Source organism: Asparagus officinalis, chromosome 8 (genome assembly GCF_001876935.1).
Source record: "Asparagus officinalis chromosome 8, Aspof.V1, whole genome shotgun sequence".
Classification (NCBI taxonomy): domain Eukaryota; kingdom Viridiplantae; phylum Streptophyta; class Magnoliopsida; order Asparagales; family Asparagaceae; genus Asparagus; species Asparagus officinalis.
Genome location: NC_033801.1, coordinates 608,941 through 627,589, shown reverse-complemented (window position 1 = coordinate 627,589; position 18,649 = coordinate 608,941). Strand labels below are relative to the sequence as shown.

At 36.8% G+C, this 18,649-nt stretch overlaps 3 protein-coding genes across 3 annotated transcripts; 2 read left to right on the top strand and 1 right to left on the bottom strand.

The window, feature by feature from the left end:
• LOC109819395 lies at nt 2,004-2,973 on the top strand (the record flags this gene model as incomplete). Its single annotated transcript, XM_020385109.1, has 1 exon — nt 2,004-2,973. A coding segment is annotated over one exon (771 nt), but the record flags the coding sequence as incomplete, so codon positions are not given.
• LOC109819394 (EIN3-binding F-box protein 2-like) lies at nt 9,039-10,802 on the bottom strand. The gene has a single exon (XM_020385108.1). The coding sequence runs from the start codon at nt 10,800-10,802 to the stop codon at nt 9,039-9,041; it is 1,764 nt and encodes a 587-aa protein (XP_020240697.1).
• LOC109820696 (cytochrome b5-like) lies at nt 15,715-18,499 on the top strand. The gene is made up of 4 exons (XM_020386884.1): nt 15,715-15,745; nt 15,846-15,941; nt 17,863-17,929; nt 18,029-18,499. The coding sequence occupies exons 2-4, from the start codon at nt 15,855-15,857 to the stop codon at nt 18,277-18,279; spliced, it is 405 nt and encodes a 134-aa protein (XP_020242473.1). The 5' UTR covers nt 15,715-15,745; nt 15,846-15,854; the 3' UTR covers nt 18,280-18,499.

Below are 18,649 nucleotides of genomic sequence, written 5' to 3'. Positions count from 1 at the left end.
AATCACTTTTTTCTTTTCCATTAATAACGATTAACTATTTGGTTTGAAAATACACTATATATCTAAACATTTATAATAAATGAATAGCTTTTATTGTTCAATTCATAAACGAATAGAACTTAAAATCACTTTTTTCTTTTCCATTAATAACGATTAACTATTTGGTTTGAAAATACACTATATATCTAAACATTTATAATAAATGAATAGCTTTTATTGTTCAATTCATAAACGAATAGAACTTAACCATAGGCATATTAAAATCATTTGTTTAATAAACTATTCGTTTATACAGCTTAACCAATCACTTTTTTCTTTTCCATTAATAACGATTAACTATTTGGTTTGAAAATACACTATATATCTAAACATTTATAATAAATGAATAGCTTTTATTGTTCAATTCATAAACGAATAGAACTTAACCATAGGCATATTAAAATCATTTGTTTAATAAACTATTCGTTTATACAGCTTAACCCTTAAAATTTATTTTGCTGCTTGTAAATGTGGACAAATAGTTTTTTTTTTTTTGGATATTATATATCACTAGGTTGCATATTCATCACATATATATGATGTTTGGCTTCATTTCAAGACTACAATAATAAATATTTACCGAATATCTAACAAATATGGACCGAATAGTTGTCGAATATTCGATGCTATGCAAAATTGGTTCGAATACTGATTTCCTAATCGATTTGAATTTAGATACGGATTTGAATAGTCAAATACGAATACCAGGGTATTCGATTCGTTCGTTTCCACCCCATTTGCAGATGTGGCCATGTTGGTATGTTTCAGAATGTACTCATCCTTATACACAGTGCACCTGTTATTTCAGGAGCTTGAACTTATGATGACGACTTATTTACGAGAAAAGATTATTTAGTCAAAATATGAGAGAACAGAACAATGCCAAACAAATTACTTATTCGATATTGGTGAAGGTTTCTCGTGCCAAATTTTTTTTGTATTGATCAATCTTACATTTAATATATCACACGGTGCTAAATAGTACGAACATTTGACTGAAAATGCCACTGAACAAGGATATTACATTTAATTTGTCTACAAAAAAATTCTAATCTATACCAATTACAATAATACTTTTGAATAAACATAATACGAGGTGTTAGGAGCTGATTGCTCTTCTACATCCGAAGCCTTGCTCCCAAGGCAATGCTTTTTATAGCCGAGACTAATCATCAAATACCGTGCACGCATTGCCGTCATGTATCCGGATGCCCAGGGCCAATTTTGTTCAGGGGATATTGGGCCTCCACTATCGCATTATTTTCAGATGGGCCCATTTACTTTTGGTTACCTGCTTAGCAGGCTGCACCTACTCTACATGTTGGGTTGGGCTTCTGCAAGACATAGAAGTACGTTCGTGAATTTGAGCTTCTCGGCCTGGACTTACTGGGCCTCAATTTACCAGTGTTTTTTTGGCACCCCCTAAAAAATGTTCTTTTAATAAATAGAAGACCCCGAAAGCCTCGAACTGGTACTCTCGCCGCTCGCATCAACCTCGAGAATGGGAAAAAGAGCGAGCGGCCAACAAATCAAACATCGAAATCGAACCAAGAAGAGGAAGAAAACCAAGATCAACCCCGACAACGACGAGCTTCGACCAAACCCTAACCCTAGCCCTCCATCCTCCCTTCTCAGGACGCCCGGAGCTGCAATTGGGCCGCCTCCCGGGCATTACTCTCGATACTCGACCACGCTCTCCTCCTCCGCGGACTCTGCCTTTCGATCCTCCTGCCGCTCTTGGCGCATCCGCACCGCCGCCGCCGCCCCTCACCATCGCGGGCCCCCGCCTCCTCTGGGCCTCAAACCAGCTCCCGCGCTCCGTCGGTGGTCGGCCCCCCTCATGCGCCACCAACCATAACGCCTAGCAAGCGCTAGAACCTACAGCTCCCCTACTTCTCCTCCAGAACCGCTAGGTCTCATCGGATCCTCCAACGGCGCACCTCATCTTCGTTATGCCATAACCGTTTGCGGCCCCTCCCTCGGCTGATGCGTTCACCGGCCGTGAACTCCGATCGCCCAAATTCCCGTCTGGGGATTTCAACTTCCTGTTCGGCATCCTGACGGCGCCCATCTCTTCGGAATCTTGCTCTCTTCTTGTCGTAGCCCTCAACATCTCCTCCGACCTTTACTCGATCCTGTGCTGGTCACCAGGGAGCAAGAGATGGGTCGAGCTCAATCTCGTGGGTTCTCCTGAAGTTATGTCCTTGGTTGTCTTCAAAGGTCAAGTCTTTGGCATGGATTCCCTTTACAGGGTTTTGGTTATTGATCTCGCGCCTCGTATGAGTTGGAGGCTTCTTGACGCCAAGTTGTCAACTGGGACATTCCTCTATAACTACTACGGCAAGTTTGGGCAGAATTTGGTCGAATGCAACGGGGAGCTCTTTGTTGTTCTTTTGATTCCGACGGGGAAGTTTTCGTTACCTGGTTCGCCCAAGATTGAAGTTTACAGTCTGGACTTCTCGGAATCTGTGTGGGTGAAGAAGGAGAGTTTGGGCGATTGGTGTTTGTTTATGGATGCGGTTGGAAAATGCTCGTTTGCTTGCAGAGATCCGGGGAGGTGGGGAGGGAGAAAGAACTGTGTTTATGTTGCGGGACCTGGGTATGCTGGTTGGAGCGTGTTTCCTTTGGATGGAGAGGCGATCGATACGAGCGAAGAATCTCCTCTGAAATCATGGTATGTGACACTTCCTAGATGGCCTTCACCGGTTTGGGTTTACCCGAGTATGCTTCTTTAAATCTTTATCAATATAGTACCTTATAACGAAGAGAAGAAGAATAAGGTTTTTGTGTCAACGTCCATCTGCTTGTTTCTTTTTGAATGTAAATATGGATGTTTCTGTTTCTTGTTACTTTTGGTTACTTTGATATTATTACTTTCTGGTTGAGATATGACAATAATCTTTTTGGATCATAAACGAATCCCTATTAACATTATATACTCGTCCTACTCCATTTTCCCACTCTCAGTGGAAAGTTTGTTATGATATTGGGCATAATGGCGTGTGTTTGCTTTGAGTTTGTCTTTTATTTTTGTAATCCCAATATAGTTACATACCATGCCATGCTCATAATTCTTTGATATGTAATAAAACAGTCATCGAAGTGTTGTAGAAACGAACAAAAATCAATCAGCAACATAGCACCCTATTGCAACTAAATTGATTTTAGATCTTTTCCAGCACTCTTATGACCTATATGTGCAAGAAGAAGAAAAAAAGATATTGCAAAATTGAAAGTAACAAGAAGGTACTTTCTAGAGAATTTCACTCTTGTTACATCACTTTTTGAACATATCATGAAGTGTTATTGGTTTCTAGTTGTTCTGTAGAAACTTTTTTTTCCTATGATTTGTTGTGCATATCACGTGATTCTAGAACACTTGCCTTAATTTGATTTGATGAATTTCAAAGAAAAACCTTCCCCTAATACATCATCTTTCATCAATCCCACTATCTTTTTCTACTAGCGATTAACCCTCGCATGACACGGGGGAAAGAGCAAATTTAAATCTATATTTAGATAACAGGATAACATGTTTCTCTGAAACGATTTCATCTTAATAAAATAATAATAATAATAAAATGTTGAAAGGAATTTTCTTTGGTTTGGTGAGGGAACTTCCCCACTATCCTTTGGACCGTACGTATCAAACCCCTTGGCATGGCTAAGAGGCAACCATCAACACGCGACCTCGGTTATTTTAAGAAATTAAATTCTTGTGGGTGCTCTTTACGAGACTCAGACCTGAGACCTCGAAGTACTACTCATAGGTGGTTTACTAACTCGGCTAGACCTTTTTTGGTGTTGAATGGAAATTTAGCATGTGATACTGTTTTTATAGAAACTCAGCTAAGAAGATAGCTTTCCTCATAAGGTATCTATATGAATCATGCAAATGGATCGGTTTAGATTGGTGTACTAAGACAGTAAGACGTACATTCTAATAAAGTTTATATACACAGGTAGACTAACTTGCACTTGCAAAAGAGAGATGGTTTCTATCTGAATATTGTTCTTATCTAACAATTTAACACATTCACTGTTTGAGATATAAGATGGTGTTAACTACACAATATGGTTTCAATATACGACTGAAAAGCTCTTTTATATTTCCTATGAAAGAGTATCAAAATTGCTTGGACCAATAAATTCCAGTCAATTCACAAAATTATTTCATTAAAAATTTATTGGAGAGAGAGGTTATACCTAGAAATGAAACCAGTGGTAGAAAAGAACCACGAAGGATTCCGAGCAATTTTTGGATGAAAATATTCACGATTTTGTGAGCTATAATATACGATTTTTGTTATTTCGGTCAGTTGAAAATAATTTCCAAGGCCAAAATTCATGATTTGGTGAGCTGCCCACGATTTTTTGCTATTTTTAGTCGATTTGACCAATTGCAAATAATGTTGCGGAGTTTAAAATTCACGATTTCACGAGCAACTCACGATTTTTGGCCATTTTTATTTGTTTAGAGTAGGCACATAATTTTGCAGATGCCAATATCATGATTTTGTGGGTTATATAATCCAAGATTTTTGGCCATTTTATTCATTTTGACCTGTTGGCAAATAATTTTGTGGAGGCTAAAATTTATGATTTGGTGAGTTACAACCCACATAATTTGGCTATTTTTAGTCATTTCGACCTGTTGGTAAATAATTCCCGTAGATGCTAAAATTCGTGATTTCGTGAACTAATATATAGACATTTCTTGTTGACTAGTTGGCAAATAACTTTGTGGAGGCAAAAATTTCATATGTTATAACTCACGATTTTTAGTCATTTTTAGATATTTCGACCAGTTAGCATATAATTTCGTGTAGGTCAAAGTTCTCAATTTCATGAGCTGTAACCCATGATTTTTGGCAATTTCTAGTCATTTTGACTCCCTAGCAAATAACTCTGCGGAGGCCTAAATTCATAATTTCATGAGCTATAACTCGCATTTTTGGGGCAATTTAATCATTTCAACTGGTTGACAAATAATTTCGTGAAGATCAAAATTTATGAATTTGCAATTTATAATCCACAATTTATAGCCATTTTTAGTGGTTTCGACTCGTTAGCATAATTTTACGGTGGCCAAAATTTACGATTTTATAGACTATAACTCATGATTTTCTGCCACTTTTAGCCATTTTGACTCGGTGGAAAATTCAACGTAGGTCAAAATTCATGATTTCATGAGTTATAGCCCTAGATTTTTGAGCATTTTTAGTCATTTTGACCCGTTAGTAAATAATTTTGCGGAGGTCAAAATTCTCAACTTCCTTACTTGTAAACCACAATTTATGGCCTATTTTAGTCATTTTAACCCGTTGACAAATAACTTTGTGAAGATCAAAATTCGCAATTTCGTGAGCTACTCATGATTTTTAAAAAATTATAGTCATTTCAACCTGTTGACAAATAATATCATGGGGGTCCAAAATTCACGATTTTGCAAGCTATATCAACGATTTTTGGTCATTTTTGGTCATTTCAACCCATTAGCGAAAAAACTTTGCGGAGTCCAACATTCATGATTCATGACTTATACCCTCAATTATAGGGGTGTGCAACGGTTGGTTCGGTTCAGTTTTTACCAAAATTTGAACAACCGAACCGAACCGCCTATAATTCAAAGCAGAACCGAACTGTTGCAAGTCGGTTCGGTCCGGTTCAGTTCGGTTTGTTCGGTTCTAACTTCATCAAACTTCTTATCAAACAACAAACTGTGTTAAAGAAAACAAAAGATATTAACAAAGTAGGATATTATGAAGCATTAAACACTGATTTAATGATATTGTTTTCAACCCATAATGATTCAGAAAATGAGTTTAGAGTTTGAGTCTTTGACTCTTTGAGGACGGGTCTGGCAGGGTTTGAGATCAGAATGGATAGTATTGCACTATATACTATCGGTTCGGGTTGAAAAGTTTTCAAACCGACCCGAACCACCCTACTCATAAAACCGATTTTTCCGGGTCGGTTCGGGTTGGTTCGGTCGGTTTTTTCGGTTTGGACCGAACCATGCTCAGCCCTACTCGATTATGGCCATTTTTAGTCGTTACGACCAGTTGGCAAATAATTTAGTGGACGCCAAAATTCAAGATTTGTGAACTATATAACCCACAATTTTGGGTCATATTTAGTCATTTCGACCGTTCACAAGTAATTTTGTTGTGGTCAAAACTCACGATTTTCTTAGTCGTATAACCCACGATTTTTGGCTAATAATTTTATGGAGGTCAAGAGTCACGATTTCAATTTTTTGTCATTTTAGTCAATTTGGGAAATAATTTTGTAGGGCCCAAAATCACTATTACGTGAGATATAACCCTTAATTTTTGGTCATTTTTAATTGTTTCTACCTATTGACTAATAATTTTGTAAAGATTAAAATTCACAGTTTTTTTAGCTATAGCCGACATTTTTTGGCCATTTTTTATCGTTATGACCCATTGGCAAATAATTTTGCGGACTTCAAACTTTACAATTCCTTACATGATGTCCCACGGTTTTTTGGCCATGTTTAATCATGTTAAGCCATTAGCAAATAATTTTTACGGAGGCCAAAATTATATATTTCATGAGCTATAACCGAAGACTTTTGGCCATTATTAGTCGTTTCGATCTGTTGGCAAATAATTTTACAGAAATAAAAATTCACGATTTTATAAGCTTGTAACTCATGATCTTTGGCTATTTTTAGTCATTTTGATCTATTGGCAAATAATTTCTTAGAGGTTAAAAATTCACAATTTTATAAGCTATAACCCATGAATTTTAGCCATTTTTTGTTATTTCCGCGCGTTACAGAAGTAAAAAATCACGATTCCCTGAGCTAGAACAAATGATATTTTGCGATTTATAGTTGTTTTGACCCATGGGCAAATAGTTACGTGCAGGCCAAAATAAGAAAATACATGAGCTATGATCCATGGCTATTGTCCATTATTAGTCATTTCAACACGTTGATAAATAATTCCGCAGAAGCTAAGTTGACTATTTTATGAGCTATAACCAACGATTGTTTGTCATTTTAGTCATTCTGACCTATTGGCAAATAATTTTAGAGAGGCCAAAATTATATATATCATGAGCTATTATCCATGATTTTTATTCATTATTAGTCGTTTTGACTCGCAGTCAAATATTTTCACAATAGCCAAATTCAAGAATTCGTGAACCATAACTCATAATTTTTTGCTATTATTTAGTCATTTTGACCCCGTTATCAAAAAAAATCACGGAGGTCAAATTTCATACTTTTTTGCTTATAACTCACGTCTTTTTTACCATTTTTAGTCATTTGGACCCTTTGTCAAATACTTTCACGGTAGCCAAAATTTACAATGCTATTACCCATGGTTATTGGCCATTTTTGTTATTTCGACCTGGTGGAGAATAATTTCGTTGAGGTCAAAATTTATGATTTCGTAGGCTAGAACCCACGATTATTTGTCATTTTCAATACGCTTGACCCATTCTCAAATAACTTTGCAGAGCATAAAATTCATGATTTCTTGAGTCATAACCCACAAAAAAATTTTATTGCTATTTTTAGTCGTTTCAACCTGTTGTCAAATAGTTTCGTGGTGGCCGAAATTCAAGATTTTGTGAGCTATAACTCATGATTTTGTCAATTTTAAATCATTCGAACCGTTGGCAAATAATTTTCAAGAGGTCAAAATTCACAATTTCGTGAGCTATAACTCATGACTTTTTGTTATCTTTAGTTGCTTTGACCAACTGGCAAATAATTTCGGGGAGGCTAAGATTCACAATTTTGTAAGCTATAACCCACAATTTTTAGCCATTTTTAGTCATCTCGACCAGTGGCAAATAATTTCTTGGAGGTCAAAACTCATGATTTCCTTGAGCTGTAACCCACAATTTATGACCAAAATTTACGATTTCGTGAGCTATATATCCCATATTTTTTTGCCACTTTTAGTTGTTTTGACTTGTTAGCAAATAATTATGCGAAGGCTAAAATTTGCGAATTTATGGCATATTGCCATTATTTTTATCTATGTTCATTTATTTTTATCTGTAAGTCAATAATTTCGCAGATGCCAAAATTCACAATTTCGTAAGCTTTAACCAATGATTTTGTGCTATTTTTAGTCGTTTCGAACAATTGACAAATAATTTCACAGATGCCAAAATTAAGAATGCCATGAGCTATAGCCCATAAATTTTGTCACTATTTGTCGTTTTCACCCGTTAGCAAATAATTTTATGAAGGCTAAGATTCACAATTTCATGAGCTGCAAGACACGATTTTTAGCCATATAAGTCGTTTCGATCCATCGGCAAATTACTTTTTTGATGTCAAAATTCATGATTTCATGAGCTATAAATCATAACTTTTTAGCATTTTTAATGGTCTCAATCCGTTGCTAAAGTTCACGATTTCATGAGTTACTAAACCATAACTAGCCTGAGGATTCTTGTTTACTTGTCTTTCAATTCCGGCGGTTTTTATTTGGCACATCATGTTGATGCAACCCATCTGTCTTATGAATTTGGCAGAATAACATGCAAGGTAATCAGACATTTCCTGAGCAGTCAGCAAGGCTTTTGCTTGCTTTTCTTTTTTTCCCCCCTCCTCCTTCCATTGCCCCCATTAAGTGGTGGCAGAGGCTTGCCTTATTATATGGCAACGTCTAGGGCTGCTTGATAATAGGGAAGACAGTGGCGCATTCAGCAGTTCACCCTCTTCTATTAATTCTGGCAGCAGCTACTCCTCCCAGAATTTGTTCTATACATTCAAGTCTCATACGTTCTTGAAAACTGATTATATTTCTCGGAGATGTTACAGGGGGGAAAACATCACACTCGTCTATAAAACTCGATACTCAGAATGAATGATTGGATATACCCCGGCCCTACAGTCTCTAACGCTAAATTTAAAACACAAGAACCAGAAGATGGGGGGAAAGTGAAACAAAGGCTAACTGAAATCTTTGCGATAACAAACAAAAACTCGAAACCCCGTCATCCTATTAGTAAATCACTTTGCACCACCAAATCCATTCCCGAAAAAATTCAATACTTTGGCTACTGATCCTCGGACAGTTCCTTATGTCAAGCATCTTCAGATTATCCCATCTCATCTGCTCGAGACACTCGAGTCCTAAATCGCTTATACCTGCACAACCCGCCATCGATAACGACTGCAACCTATCTTTCCCTTTGAAAACCAAACACCAAAGACTAATATCAGTAATCTCACATCCATCCACCTTCAGTTCTTCCAGCACAACACAATGTGAAGCAATTGTCTTCATGATCTTGTCACTGACACCACTGCAGTTCTCTAGCTTCGCAGACTTGAGCCCTGATCCTAATCCCTTCACTATAACATTCAGAGCCTGATCACTTACCGTTCTACAACCACTCAGCTCTAAGCTTACGAGGTTATCGGCAGCGTTTTGAAACATCAAGAGGCGAAGCAGTCCTTGATCGGAGAAAGAGCTCATGCCTGTCAAGCTAATTTTCTTCGCTTGGTTGCAAGAGAGTGCCATCCAAGAGAGGAATTCATCGCCGATCCCATCGCAATCTCTCAGCTCAAGTGTGGATAAAAGAGGATAATTGTTGAGTAGAAGGAAATGTTCAGGTTTTGTAATTTCTTGGTTCTCGATGATCCTGCATTTATTTAAAGAGAGGATCTTTAGTGTGTCCCTCCAATTTCTGAGAGCTTGCAGTAGCCCTTTGGAACTGAATCCAATGTCTTCCTCTAATCTCAAGCACTTAACCAATTTGGCAGATTCTGATAGCTCTATTAGAACCTCATCTGTTAACGAGATGCATCTTCGTATGTCGATAGACTTCAATCCTGTAAATTTTGATCCTCTGAAGCTTTCTCCTGTTAAGCCGGCACAGAGTCTCAATTTGAGTGACTTGAGCTCCTCCATTGCTCCAATCAGAGAATAGCCCATCTCAGTAGGACCCTTGACCTTCTCCAAATGTAACACCTGAAGAGCTTTGCCTTGGTTTACGATCGTTTTTAATACCTCATCTCCAATCCGCATCATCGAAATCTTGAGCCTGAGCAATTGGGGCAAATTCGAAACGAGCGATATGATTCCTGAATCTTGAACACGAGGGCATTTCACCAGAGACAGAACTTTGAGCTTCAAACACTTTTTCCTGATAATCTCAAACGACTCGCCTCTGATGAGAGGACATGACTCAATACTCACAGCTGACAGCTCTGTGCAACTGCTTGCTATAGAACACAGGCCATTATCACTGATTAGAGGCAAGTTGATCAGATTCAGCCTCTCCAAATCCCTGCACCATTTTGCGATTGCTTGAAAACCCATGTCTCTGACCGAATCACAGTCCCAGAGACTTAAACACTTGAGTGATGGGCTAGCTTTCGCAATGGTTTCAAGGCCATCATCAGTGACTGAAAACGAACGAGGCAACCCCACGATACAGAGGAATGTGAGAGCTCGAGGAGGGTAGGCTCGAACTGCAAGAGCAGCGAGCCTAATGTTGTTGGCTTTCGCCCCCATTAGCCAACGAGAGAAAGGTTGAGGATGATGAGGAGGAGATTGCTCAGGCAATTCAACGCCTGAGACTCTCATGCTCGCCATTAGATGTAGCCATTTCTTTGAGACCGCGGCAGAGTTGCAGCGGTCTTGGGAGTTGACGAGGAAGCCGAAGATCTTTTGAACGCATTCATCTGGGAGACCGTCGATTAGATTTTGGCCCCCCGGGGAAGCGAGTTTGAGTTTCTTTTGAGCAATGGAGATGTCCATTAATTGCGTTCGGATAGTGAGAGGGGGAGAAGAGGTATGAGAGCAAAGTGTCTGAGGAGAAATTGTGCTCTTAAAAAGACAAAAAAAAAAGGGCAAGAGGCGGAGACCAAGTTCTCTTCACTGCTGACAGTAAGAGGATTAATTACCGTGAGTGCATCTGATGCGTGTATAAAGAAAGTCCACTAGAAAAGAGACTAAATGCAACCTCCATTGGCTCCCCTTCGTTTCCATTCCAAAACTGGGAGAGGGGCTTCCCTCTGGTTCCCTTGTATTCTCTGGCTCCGGGTTTGGAGAAATTAATCTGTGGCTTCTCGTTCAATGAACACGCGGGGTTTTTGAACCGTGGACTGTTGGGCTTGCGGTTATGGGCCCGGTAGCCTTTTAGAATGACCAAATGATAAGTTCAATGCATCCAAGCCCAGGATGAAGGTCCCTCTCCCCTGGCAGTCTTTTAGAAAGAAATTGTTTTCTTAGTACCAGTGGATGAACGTTCAAAGGAACTGGGCACCCACTTGTTCACAGAGAACAACTGTCATTGGCTTAATTTGTTTAGTGGGATGGTTAGTATTTGCCAATAATATTATCATCTAATTGACGCCGATTCGATTGTTCATGGATACTATTAGCTGCTACGTTCTTAGCTAGTGAAGTGAAGGGTTCCGATTTTGTTCATGGAAATCATATTCTCGAAAAGTTTTTCCTTGCTGGGATACAGTAGAGAGGACACCAGGGTGTCCTGGAGAGATTATGCGCATGGTCTGGGACTGAACGTCTTTTTGTTTGAGAATCTAGCCTGGTAGAAATCCCCTGGATTGTTCTGTTTAGCACTTGGACTCTCTGCTTCAGACCAAGTAATTTCTTAAGTTAGGTTGAGATGTCACGTGAGAGCCATGTTATGATAAATTATCTTTTACTTTCAATCATATCATATCATACTCCTTTTAAAAGTACGAGTTAGGGAAAATCTTTCCATGGTCAATATTATCCTTAATTTTTTTAAATATTATATTGTTATCCTAATCTATTCTAATTTTCTTATCTTCTTTGAATTTGTTGATGCTCGTAAACAAACAGTCGATGGGGGTTTCCCGCTGTCGGATGCAGCTTCGATCCTGGCGACGGTGGGGAAGAATGAGAGGATGAATATTAGGGCCGACTCCTCCTCCGACTTTATGCCCGATTCTGAGCACGCGGGGTGGACTGATAGCCTGCACATGCAAGAATCGCATGAATACGAGGCTAGTTTCCCCCGTGGTACCTCCGACGGTCAAGTCAGTTGATGAACTTGGGGAGAGTTTGTTGAGAGAGGCTAGTTTCCCCCGTGGTACCTCCGACGGTCAAGTCAGTTGATGAACTTGGGGAGAGTTTGTTGAGAGGCCCCTGGGCCATTGGTCAAGTCAGTTGATGAACTTGGGGAGAGTTTGTTGAGAGGCCCCTGGGCCATTGAGGTCCTTGCAGGGAGTTTTTCCTCTGGAAGTATTAAAATACACTGAGAAAAGATCCCGAAGGGGAGTAAAGCTAAGGTGCAAGAAGAAGCAGAGAGAGAGAGAGAGAGAGCCCCCTCGTCCTTACCTTCATTACCTCCTTTTATAGCCCCCTTGCCTCTGGGAGTTTAACCCTCGGCTTTTGTTGACTATGCACAGGAAGCGGTTTGAAAGGTGAATAGGCAGGCTGCTGAGTCATCTTTCTTCCTCCAGGTGTCGGAAGGCGGCTGGGAGGGAAGTCATTCAGTGCCATGGGAGAAAGGTCTTCTCAGTGCTCTGGGTTTGTCAGAATAGGCAGGGTGTAGGGTAGATCGGCTGCGTGGTCGTCCTTCTCTTTCTAGGTGGTGGCTGGGAATTGGAGGAGAAGTCATTCGTGCACAGAGAAGCATCATGGCAACTATCTGGGAAATTACTTGTAAGCCGAATAAGCGGCTGGTGCACGAGGGTTGTCAGAATGGAGATCTTGATGGGACTAATCAGTATTGTTGCGTCGATTGACGTCTTAAATGATCTTGGTCGGCTCTTATCCCTTTGGCCGAGGCGGGTTGATCTGTGAGACGTCATTATGAGTTGGCGACTCGGTAGTCGAGTCGTCTGCTCAAGGAGTTGTCTTAATTGCGAGGGGGCGACTGACCCCGTTCTTCGAGTCGGTCATGATGACCTGTCGATCGGAATAAGGCTTGTTTGCTCGTCTAGTCGAGGGACTTGGTTCTGACTGGGCTTCTGAGCCTCTAAGTTGACTCGGACAGTAGCTCGCTTGGGCTTATGCAGGTATTATTCTGATACTTCTATTTTGATGTGGTGACTGACCATAACAGAATTTATAATTAAATGATTTATCAAATCCATAATGAGACTTAACATGTTATTGGATAAAAGTGATATGTTCGATATAATTCAAATCCTTTACTTATTTTAATTTGTAGAGAAATCTAAAAAATATATGCTAGCCAGCACCTAAAAGTTTTTTGACCTTGTAAAAAATACCCTCAAGATAAAACTCTAAAAATTTATAAAACTCTAAAATTTTTACAAATCGTAAGATAAAACCCTCAAGATTGTAAAATTTATAAAAATCCTGATAATTTCCAACCTAATAGTACATTAGAAATATAGGAGTTATAAATATCCCCTGCATAATTTTTAATTTATAGAAAACACCTTTAAAGTTTTAAAAATTACAAATAAACACTCAAAATTCAAATTTTACAAAAACACTCTGGGAATTTCAAACTCATTAGTAAAATGAAAATATAGGAATTATAAATAGTCTATAAACAATTTATAATCTATAGAAAAGGCCTATAAGTTTAAAAAATTACAAAAAACCCCTAATATTCATAATTTACAAAAAAAATATCATGAGAATTTCTAACCTATAGACACTACAATGAATATACAAAATTACTAGCAGCCCCTAGAAAATAAAAAAATTACAAAAAAGTATCGTACTCCGTTTAAAAGTATAGATTTAGAAAAAAAAATCATGGTTAATATTACCCATAACTTTTTAAAAATAACATAACTAATTAAAAATCTATTAGATTTGAAATTTACAAAATTACGAGCAACCCCTAGAAAATAAAAAATTTATAAAAAGATATACAAAAAGATATCATACTCCCTTTAAAAGTATTAATTTAGGAAAAACTTTTTATGGTCAATATTACTCATAATTTTTTTAAAAAGAACATAACTAATTAAAAATCTATTAGATTTAAAAGTTACAAAAAAACAAACTTAAAGTTTAGTACATTGCAAATTACCCCTCCAAAGTTTGAAATTTTTCAATGATTTTTTATAGTTAAACTTAAAGTTTAGTACATTGCAAATTACCCCTCCAAAGTTTGAAATTTTTCAATGATTTTTTATAGTTCCTTGATTTTAATGTAATTTTTTATAGTACCCCTCCAAAGTTTGAAATTTTTCAATGATTTTTTATAGTTCCTTGATTTTAATGTAATTTTTTATAATTTTGTGTATTTGTTAATTATAGAAGTTTAGGGTGTTTGTTTTTACAATTTTCAAAACTTTTGAGGATATTTCTTTTGTAGTTTTCTAAATTTTCATTGTGTTTTACTGTAATGCATAGATACATTAATTAATGATGATATTGAAGAGTAAGTCATTCTTAAGATGTATTAGGCTATAGTTAAGTGTGCAGATCACTATTCCCAAGTAGTATAGTTTATGCATGCAAAAATTTTCAAACAATCTATATAGTGGTTAAAAGGTTTTTGACTTTAATGTACTATCTTTTATAAATTATATTTAATGTGAACACAATATATAATTTTAACTGTGTCATTATAATTTTAATATGTTTAATCGATTGACTATATAAATATGAGTAAAATCGAGTAAAATCACAACTAAAAGTTAATGTGAATATGAGTCAAACCACAACTAAAAGTTTAATGAACATATTGCAAGTAAATTCATATGCAAAATTCTTTTACGAATTGAATGATCACCCATCTTTTAAAGACTTCAAGATACTAATAAGTAAAGATATTGTACTAGATCAATGTGTTTATAACTCACAAATAGTAGATGACGTAACGACAGTCTGGGTTGAAAGAAACAATGATAATATTCCATTTGAAAGAGATATTATTGTGTTGATAATCAATCCCGCAAAAAAATTATTTTCTATTTTATTTTAATCTATTTTTATCAATTTAAATAACCATGATATTCGACCACGTGCATTGCACGTGCAATCTAACTAGTTAACTTAAAAAAGACTAAGCTACCCTCTAAGAAAAGTGGCTTCGTTCTCGTGTGAGGTCCATAGATTGTACGTGCTAATAAAGATTTTAGGTAGTATAAATGGTTACACATAGAAATTTTATTATTATTATAAATTTTATTATTATTATTATTTTATAGTGAACATTACCATATTTTAAAGGATGTTCTACAATTAAGTCATAGAAGCAAGAACTTGCTTAGGGTGTGTTGGTTAACTGGAACATTTTTTATAGAAATACAACAATTTATAGTATAGGACAATTTTCTAAAGTATGATATTTTAGTGATATAACTGAGTAATTTTTTTAATAGAATATTTTAGTAAGATAATTATTAGTATAATTAAGAATAATTTTTAATAATCAATAAGCATATAACTCGTTCGTTTTGATAGGCTAACGTACGAAATTCTTTTCGTACTAAAGATTTTACGGTCTTACGAGCTCGTGGGCTACCAACGTCGGCTCCAGCCCATTCAAAATTTGGGCACTAAGTCCAGTCCAGCTAAACTTGGCTCCTACCCCCATTTACATGGATCCGGTCCATCCAATCAAGCCACTACCGCGACTTTCTCCAAAAATATAACATCGAATCCCAGCCGCTGCTACATGGATAACCGAAACAACAGGAAAAAAAAACAAAAGAAGCCTTTTTGTTCTTCTTAAAAATTCTTTTCTTTTCTTTTTTTTTTACCCCTTCTATCAAGTAATTTTCTGGCCTTCGCCTCTATTTGTATAATTTCTTTTTTATGATCTGATTATATTTTTCAGCATCCGGAATCTGAGATTTTGTAAAATAATTTTAGGGATCAGGGATGGCGAGCGAACCGAAAGTGTATGCACTTGAAGAGGTCGCGAAGCACAACGTGAAAAAAGATTGTTGGCTCATCATGTTCGGAAAGGTCCTTCCTTTTTTCCCCCCTCCATTTTGTTTGACTTGTTAATAAATATATATTATGATTAGAATTATGTGATTTTGGTGATAATAAAAAAAGTTTTTTTTTCCATTAGTTGACTTTAATTTGGAGGATCACAATATTTAGCCATTGCCTTAATCGCGATCCAGTTTCCTATTTGTCACTCTTGTGTGCTTCTCATCATAGCTCTCAAAATGTATTAGCATTTGTATCTAATTTTTAATATAACCTTTTGTATCTGAATCAGAACCCCGACATATTTAATGTGTCAATAGGTGGTATCCGATAAATGGACCACATACTGCTCTCTCTCTATATATATATATATATTTAAATTTCTATTGCAATTTGTTAATGGCAATATCTCATTAAATTTTAATTTCATGTAACAAGATGGATTTTTTGTTAGTAGACTCAAAAGAGATGAATGGAGAATAAGTATTCATGTAGTCGCTCATAAATATTTGCAACAAAACCTTCAGCTGATATTAAATTACAAGAGACCTAGGAAAATATATCAGCAACAAACCTGATAATAGGCGAGATAAAAACCTTTTAAAAACCTGTTATAAGCACAACTCATATGAATAGGACAAAGTCCTTTTTTAAGATTTTCTAATTAAATTCTTACTGATTAAAGTTGGACTTGTTTCGCTCAAAAAACCGAGGAAAAAAAGGAAATTTTGAGGGGAAAAGGTAAATGGAGAATTTGTGGTAGTTAGAAGAAATCTAGTTTTCTATGTGGATCTCTTTGTGTTACTCTCGTGTAGTAAGTTTTGTAGAAATCATTTAAAAGCTTGGGACAAATGCACAAAAAAGGGCGTATTTTTGTACCTTTATGTTTCGTAAGCTTTTATCGCCAAAAAAGTAATATCTGCAATTTATTGTCTATGCATCATGTTGTCGCAAAATCAATGCTGAAATAACACAACACATGAATAATTTGGTCAAGATAGGGAAATATGGAAGATCATCCTAGTCCTTTTTTTATGTGCATTAAGTATGCAGATTGTAATAAGTAGTTGCACGGTCATTTGAACATTCACCGCATTGGTAAAACTAAGATATATGAGCTCAAGTGCAAACAATGCCTTTCATTTTTCAGCATATGCATCGATATTTTGAGAAACATGGTATCTTTTGTGCTTTTACAATTTACTAAAGGTAACCGTTTTCATGTAAATTGCATCCCTCAACTTCAGTCATTTGCACAATTGTCTGCCTCGCACAATTCTTTTACGTTTCTAACACCTTTATACGATTAGAAAACTGCTTATCGCAATTATCTGAGTCTCTTTCATCAGAAGATGGGTTCAGCTATGGAGTCCCAAGCCTTCAGAGAAATAATGAGGGACCTAATTGTCTGACATATTCCGGCTAAGTGGCTAAAATGATGCAGTTCATTAATCAAGAATTCAATCAGACATCATGACATATGTTAGCTTTATGGACTTGTAGGCTATACTGTCTACAGTTTTTGATAAATTTATTTATTTCTTTCCTTTTCACAGGGAATTATAAGAAATGTTCCCCAATAACAAAAATAAGTAATTACTTGAAATGGTGGATTGTGGGTGGATTGTGGCTGACCACTGTCCATTTTCCATGTGTTTTCAGTGGGGAAGAGGGCCCACGAGGGTAGGTGGAGGCTAACAAAATGTGTGCTAGATATGAATGAGGAGGAATTCAACTAGGTGTGAATGGTTACTAGTAAATGATCCTCGATCGTTTACTGTTCATTGGTTTAGTTGTTCATCTGAATACAATTCTACTTAAAATTAATGGTCTTATGGATAGCTTGATCACTTTTTTTATTTTTGCATCTCGTTGTGATATCATCTGGTTCATACTGACAAAGCATCAAGGAGATCGAGCAGCTAACATATTGATAAACCGATACTTGCAGGTGTATGATGTCACAGAATTTCTTGATGACCATCCTGGTGGAGATGATGTTGTGATATCATCGACCGGTAATATTAATATGTACATTTGCAATACGTTTTAAATTCAAAATAAACAGTAGATGCAGAAAATCTTTGTGGAACCATTATTTGATTTACTTCATGCAGGGAAAGACGCAACAAACGATTTTGAAGATGTGGGTCACAGCAAGACTGCTACAAACATGTTAGACAAGTACTATATCGGCGACATTGATCCTACGACTATGAAAACCCCAGCGTATGTTGCGCCAATTCCGAAGGCAACAACTACAGCTGATAACGGCCCAGGTTTTATCATCAGAATACTGCAGATGCTCGTGCCCGTTGTGATCCTGGGGTTGGCGTTTGCTGTCAGGAAATACACAAAACCTGAGTAGCTCGGATCCTCTACAATTTTGGAAGATAGCGTAGTTTTGGATGTCAGTAGTTGATTTCTTTTTAAAGGTTAAGTGTAGGTTTTTACTACTCCCCGAGCCAAAAAAACCTGTTGGTTTTTAGACGGATTCATTTGGTGATGCATTCATTTTGTTTTTTGATCTTATATTGCTGCGTATCAAATGCGTATGCACCTACATATCGGTAAAGGATGGGTGCCAATCCTGCAGATGAGATGTTTTTGAAGATTATTTCGACGTATTTTTCGCAAATCTGTGAAATTACTCCTGAAATAACTTAGGCGCAGTAGTGCATTTAAAAGCAACAAAAAAGAGCTGTTTGATCTTTATTGAACCACAATTTAATACAGAT

Excerpts from the sequence above, each read along its gene's own strand:
- LOC109819394 (XM_020385108.1), bottom strand. The coding sequence starts at position 10,802 with ATGGACATCTCCATTGCTCAAAAGAAACTCAAACTCGCTTCCCCGGGG.
- LOC109820696 (XM_020386884.1), top strand. The coding sequence starts at position 15,855 with ATGGCGAGCGAACCGAAAGTGTATGCACTTGAAGAGGTCGCGAAGCAC. Across the intron at positions 15,942-17,862 it reads GGCTCATCATGTTCGGAAAG|GTGTATGATGTCACAGAATT; the intron begins GTCCTTCCTTTT and ends CGATACTTGCAG. Across the intron at positions 17,930-18,028 it reads TGTTGTGATATCATCGACCG|GGAAAGACGCAACAAACGAT; the intron begins GTAATATTAATA and ends TACTTCATGCAG.